Source organism: Tachysurus fulvidraco, chromosome 4 (genome assembly GCF_022655615.1).
Source record: "Tachysurus fulvidraco isolate hzauxx_2018 chromosome 4, HZAU_PFXX_2.0, whole genome shotgun sequence".
Taxonomy (NCBI): Eukaryota; Metazoa; Chordata; class Actinopteri; order Siluriformes; family Bagridae; genus Tachysurus; species Tachysurus fulvidraco.
The window spans coordinates 225,601-232,461 of NC_062521.1; the positions used below are offsets into that span (position 1 = coordinate 225,601).

At 40.7% G+C, this 6,861-nt stretch overlaps 1 protein-coding gene across 3 annotated transcripts; it reads left to right on the top strand.

Moving 5' to 3' along the window:
* The first annotated feature begins 3,360 nt into the window (after positions 1 to 3,360).
* Positions 3,361 to 6,703, top strand: LOC125141121 (CD276 antigen-like). Of its 3 annotated transcripts, none has more exons than XM_047813005.1 (5): positions 3,373 to 3,530; positions 4,073 to 4,236; positions 5,215 to 5,562; positions 5,683 to 5,973; positions 6,174 to 6,703. In XM_047813005.1, exons 2-5 carry the CDS (start codon positions 4,134 to 4,136, stop codon positions 6,431 to 6,433), a joined length of 1,002 nt encoding a protein of 333 aa, XP_047668961.1. In that variant the 5' UTR covers positions 3,373 to 3,530; positions 4,073 to 4,133; the 3' UTR covers positions 6,434 to 6,703. The 3 variants fall into 3 exon arrangements, with proteins under 3 accessions (XP_047668963.1, XP_047668961.1, XP_047668962.1); XM_047813006.1 differs by having other exon boundaries at positions 3,382 to 3,530; positions 4,076 to 4,236; XM_047813007.1 differs by lacking the exon at positions 4,073 to 4,236 and having other exon boundaries at positions 3,361 to 3,530.
* Positions 6,704 to 6,861: the final 158 nt, after the last annotated feature.

Sequence of the window (6,861 nt, forward strand, 5' to 3'; positions counted from 1 at the left end):
GAACGCGTCGCTCAGGCTGGACCGCACCACTCTGGAGGACGCGGGGGAGTACACCTGCTCCGTTAGCACTCGGCTGGGCAGGCAGAGAAAGAGCTTCCACCTCAAAGTAGCAGGTAATGATGAAACTGTACAATAAAGTGCTCTAAAATGTTAGCTACCTAGTGCTCATGGTGAAGTGTTACTGGTTGTCATGGTAACCGACCACACAGCACTCTTCTCTACCCCTCCTTTAGCGTTCTATCCCGAGCCTCGTCTGCAAATCTCTGTGCTGCGCGACGGCCACATGGAGGTGCTGGTGACCTCAGAGGGCGGGTTCCCCTCTCCCTCCCTGCAGTGGCTGATGGGAAACGCCAGGGACGTCACCAACCACACACACACACAGCTGAGTAAGGACTATCACACAGGTCTGTACAGCGTGAACAGTAAACTAAACCTAAGTGCAACCGTCAACTCCTCCATCACCTTCATCATGAAGAACCCAGATCTGGACCAGACCATCAGGAGGATCATCAACCTCTTCTCAGGTGAGTTCATCAAGACCACACGTCCCCGAGAGGTTCGTTAACTCACAACACCACAAATGTGCCGTTATCATTTTAAAAAAGAAAATAGTGAATAAATTCTTTATAGTAAATAAAAGATTAAACAGAAAAGTCTATAAAGATTTTTATAATGTGGATTATAAAATGGACTGAAATAAAAACTCTGGACCAGTTTTTATTTATTTATTTATTTTATTTGTTTCACAGAAAATGGAGGCTTTGACCAGAGGAACCAGCGAGCAGGACTCATTGTGATTTCTGTTGTTGTAGTTATGTTACTAGCTGTGATCATTTCACTAATTATCCTTCGACACAGAATGATGAAAAGGGGAAAATGTAGTTTATTTATTAGACTTTTTTCCTTAAGCTCTCCACCAACTGGCCTTCAGCACAGCAGTCAGTGATTAAGGCAGATGTATGGAGTCACATCTTCAAAACCATCTCCATCCTGATCTCCAGCTCCTGTCTTCATCACTGCTGAAACTTTTTATGGCACTGAATATTTAGAAGATTAATGTTTCTAATGGACAATGTTAAGGGTCTGGTGTCTCTGGTCAAACTCCAGACTTCAGCTAGAACTGAAGGTCAATAAACCTCATCACAGTATTTTTGTAAAGAAGCATTTATTATACTTTAAATGGTCAGCTTGGTCTGTTTTACGGTTATTTCAGGCAGGTGACAGTCAGCTGTGAGCACTGGTGTAATTTCTGTGCTGTTCATCAGTTAGTGTTAAATTCGGTCCTCAACTGTGGCAGCTCCAGTCGTCACCATGGCGACGTCCCCATAACATTTGTGGTTGAAGTTTAAATGTACTTATGTTTTCAGAATTTACACTGTCTAAATAGTATTCCTACAATACAGTATATTGTAAGAAAAAGTTTAATGTTTAAAATTTAATGTTTAAATGTTATTCATTAGGAGTTCATTAATTAATACTATTCAACTGACTACAGTTTTAAAAAATAAAGAAAATGAATCAAAAAGAAAGCTGTCTCCTTTTATTAAACTATGCATATGAAGTATACAAGACTTTATCAATAACATTTAAGACATATCTACAGCTGTGAAATGAATGGAACTCTAATAATAATAATTTAATGAAAGAACCGTTTGTTAAACTGTCCATAACAACTTTTTAGTGCTAATGGCTTAACATTTCTTTATCTCACAATATTTAACACTGTAGTAAGCTCTTGTCTTAATGCAAGATACAGATTAAGTGCTATAAACCAATCCTTGGGAATACGAAGCTGATGTTGTGCCATGGTGTGTGAACACAGGGTGAAAATGTCCTCATCACAAGGGATGTCAGACCGATGGATACATTGGTCTTCACAGGTGTCACAGTCTTCCACTGGCACTTGGCTTATGTAGTCTTCTGTCTCATATAATTCAGGAAGGGTGTACATGACATCTGGCCGACCATGGGGTACAAGGCTATTTCTTAATGGACAATTCAGGTGGCTGTTCCACGTGTCTTTGTTTGAATCCATACTTCCTGTAAAAGCCATAAAACGTATTGTGTATTATCTCTCTCTCTGTTTCATGGGCCTTGTAAACCCTATCAAATAAACAAAATGATGTGTATTTAAAAATGTATTTAAAAATGCACCGTGTGTTCAATATTTACCTGGATCAAACCCAGGAAACAGGATAACACAAGGTTCTTGTCCAGAAAGCTACCATCGAAGTAGCCTTCATCTTTAATCTGGTGAAAATATTCAAGCCATAAATCCACACATTCTTTTCTAAGAATACCCCACCAGCTCTCAATTCTTTGGTTGGCTGTACTTTTGCCATAGATGAAGCTTCTTTCTCCAGCAAGTTGATCGGCATCACCACGTCGCAAGTACCTTTGAACGTCCCTAATATATTTTCTGTTCCCATGTCTGCTCTCAGGATTTGAGGCGAGCCACCAAAAGTTCTTACTGTTTCAAGGAAGTAACCTCCTATGACTTTAGGGTCACTGCTTGTGCAATATGCATTCAGCCATAGTATTTTCCTTGAGAATCCATCAATAGCCCCATTGATACATATGCCAAATGGCTTCAATTTGTCGTAAGAGTCAACATGCCACACAAAATTGGGGCCATTTGAAAAGTACACTCTCCTGTGCAGTCTTCTTTTTCTTCGCATTTCTGTGCCCAATGGATCAAGAGTTGACAGAATGAGGCGGATGTCTTCTTTGCGCACATGAAATCCTCTTTCCTTGCATTTACTATACATCCATCTATATCCATGCAATGGTCCTGAGCCTTGGAGCTCCTCCCTTACAAACTGAATAACATTAAATAAGTTGTCAAAATTTTTTCTTCTAAATAGTCCATTTCTATTTAGGATTTTTTTAAGTGTCTTCGTGCTGATACTAATTCCATGTTTAACACTTAAAAAATTAAGGATTTCTTTATAGTGTAGACCCAGGTCAAAGTAATACTGAATTAGACTAAATCTGTCCATCCTAAACCGTAGGTACTGATTGCGAAAGCGTGCGCACGGTTTATGAATTTGTGGGTACGGATTACAAAAACTGAGGGTACGGTTTACAAATCTGAGAGCACGGATTGTTATCTTGTGCGTACGGTTTATTAATCCGTGAGTACGGTTTATAAACTATGGGAACAGTTTAATAATCCGTGTGTACGGTTTATAAACTGAGGGAACAGTTTAATAATCCGTGAGTACGGTTTATAAACTGAGGGGACGAATTACAAAACCGCGATCACGGATTTGAGGGTCTTGTTTTCTTTTCTAAAAGGGGTGACCAGGCGGGCTCCGTAGTTTAATGACGCGTCTAGAATGTTTTTTTAAAGGGGCAGTATTAGACACGGCACTGCGTCGGTCTTATACACACTGACCCGCTGTTCATTAACACACGCGAAACACACCTAGGGCTGAAGAGGGATATGCGAGTTCACGCTCGGAGGGATTCGACACTGATTTCGACTCTTCTGAATCTTTTCCTGCTGTTACATGGAGTTTCCTCTTACAGTAAGTCTGTTCTTACTACAGCTTTATATTTACAGCTTGGACAAGTCTTGGGAAGTCTCTTTTTCTTATGCCAACTGGTCACCGATCTAACTTCTCAGGCATCACATTTACAGAGCTCCTCAACAACTCAGCTCTATCTGGACCATAAATGAATGATGTTTATTTATATAAATCGCCGCATATAGATTTAATTCTATATGCGGCGATTTATATAAATAAACATCATTCGGGGACAGAAATGTTCTACTTTTTATTAATGTCTCATAATTTTTTCATGCAAAAACAAAATGTGCATTCAGTGACGTCTCCTGTCGGTTGGTTTAGATTTTGGGACTTTTCTTTCGGCGATATTAAGCTTGCACTTTGCCCCAACAACCGTGTGCAAAGCGGACTTCAGACTGCACACGACAAACGGGAAACGACTGTCGGATTTCGCCCCCTAGTGACAGGGGGAAACATCGACACAACATTAAAAATAATACAATATAAATATTAATAAATCAATAATATTAATAAAAAATGATGTTGATGTTTCTCCTCAGCAGCAGACACCGAGTCCAGGGAGAAGATCCTGACCTGCTGCTCACACTCTACCTGTTACAGATGGAGATCAGTCTCAGATCAGTCAGGGTTTCGACACTGACTCTGACCCTGACTCTGACTCTTCCGAATCTTTTCCTGCTGTTACATGGAGTTTCTTCTTACAGTAAGTCTGTTTTTACTACAGCTTTATATTTACAGCTCAGAGTAACATTAAAAGTCTCCAGCTGATGGTTGAAACCTAATGAGTGTTAGTTAAGGTGTTGGTGTAAAGTTTTAGTGAGATAACGGGTTAATAACACAGACATAACCCAGATGTTATACAGCGGGTTCTGTTTATTATCACCAGGTTACAGCGACAGTGAACTGAGGACAGAAATACTGAGCTCACAGCTCTGTTAGGGCACAAAGTGTTGATTCTTTTTTCTACTCTAGCTTCAGAATTCTTGATTAACTGACTTTATTGACCAACCAGATGGATAATCAGACTCAATAAATTCAGTGAGAACTAATGATAAGAAAATAGAACAAATGTAATATAAAGGACATTATTTACATCATTTGGCATCTGCCAAATGATTGAACAGAAATACAAATAAATCACATGTATCATTGACAGAAAATTGACTTAATTGGCCCTCTTATTACTACAGGAGAACTTTATCTTGCACCTGATGTCTCTTTCTATCTTGGATAGATAAAATTTAACTTAGAATATGATTGTAAAGTGAAAACTTTCCCTGTTTCAGCATGTGCTTGGCAGCATCTTCTTCCTGCCTCTGTCACAATTTACATGATAAAAGTCTCGCAAACCTTGCCTTGCAAATCGTTTCAATTTTAAAAATGTTCAAATAAAAAAATCATAACAATGAAGAAAACCATTTAGTTCAAATAAACTCCATTCAATGTCAGTTATATCTAATTCCTATATTCCTAAAGTGGCTGAGGAACAACTTTACTCATGGGAGAGAGAACACGGGTAAAGTTGTTTCTCAGCCATTGTTACTCAGCTGCTGCGCATGAACTCTTGCTCCCTGTTACAGAACTCACGACTCACCTGGATAAACATTCCCAGATTATCTGAATACTTGCTTTTTCTGTTGATTTAGCTCTTAAAGATATCTTTTCATGTTTGTATCCGTAGCTGAGTTTGAGATCTCGGTCCCCACGCGTGTACAGATGGGTGTGTACGGCGAGGCGGTCCATCTGTCCTGCGTGTTCCCAGTGAGCGGCTCGTGGGATGCAAACAGCAGCATGATCATGTGGCTGCACAACCTAGAGGTGGTCCACAGTTTCTTTCATGGCCGAGACCAGCCTCAACACCAGAGCCAGACATACGCCAACCGCACCAGCCTGTTCCACCAGGAGATGAAGAGGGGGAACGCGTCCCTTAGGCTGGACCGCACCACTCTGGAGGACGCGGGGGAGTACACCTGCTCCGTCAGCACTCGGCTGGGCAGGCAGAGTAAGAGCTTCCACCTCAAAGTAGCAGGTAACCATGAAACTGTACAATAAAGTGCTCTAAAATGTTAGCTACCTAGTGCTCATGGTGAAGCGTTACTGGTTGTCATGGTAACTGACCACTCAGCACCCTTCTCTACCCCTCCTTTAGCGTTCTACCCCGAGCCTCGTCTGCAAATCTCTGTGCTGAGCGACGGCCACATGGAGGTGCTGGCGACCTCAGAGGGCGGGTTCCCCTCTCCGTCCCTGCAGTGGCTGATGGGAAACGCCAGGGACGTCACCAACCACACACACACACAGCTGAGTAAGGACTATCACACAGGTCTGTACAGCGTGAACAGTAAACTGAACCTAAATGTAACCGTCAACTCCTCCATCACCTTCATCATGAAGAACCCAGATCTGGACCAGACCATCAGGAGGAGCATCGACCTCTTCTCAGGTGAGTTCATCAAGACCACACGTCTCCGAGAGGTTCATTAACTCACAACACCGCAAATGTGCCGTTATTATCATTTTAAAAAAGAAATTAGGGAATAAATTATTTATAGTAAATAAAAGATTAAACAGAAAAGTCTGTAAAGATTTTTATAATGTGGATTATAAATTTTTATTTATTTATTCATTTAATTTATTTAACAGAAAATGGAGGCTTTGACCAGAGGAGACAGCGAGCAGGACTCATTGGGCTTTCTGTTGTTATGTTACTAGCTGTGATCATTTCACTAATTATCCTTCAACAAGGAATGATGAAAAAGGAAAAATCCCCAAATACTTCAGAGACTAACATCGAGTTATCAGAAGCTTCGATCCATCAGACAGCAGCTGAAAATCCTTTAACAGATAAAGCTGAAAGTGTTAAAGAATCCCTGATGAAGGAAGATCTCAGGCCAGGCAGCTAGACTAGAAGAAGAAATGTAGTTTATTTATTAGACTTTTTTCTTAAGCTCTCCACCAACTGGCCTTCAGCAGAACAGTCAGTGATTAAGGCAGATGTGTAGAGTCACATCTTCAAATCCATCTCCATCCTGATCTCCAGCTCCTGTTTTATTCACTGCTGAAACTTTTTATGACACTGAATATTTAGAAGATTAATGTTTCTAATGGACAATGTTAAGGGTCTGGTGTCTCCATTCAGCTATAACTGAAGATCAATAAACCTCATCACAGTATTTTTGTAAAGAAACATTTTTTATACTTTAAATGATCGGGAGGAGGCCCCGGGAAAGACCTAGGACACGCTGAAGGGACTATATCTCTCGGCTGGCCTGGGAACTTTTCTCCTGGAAGATTCTCACTTGCACATGCACACACACACTCTCTCACCCCA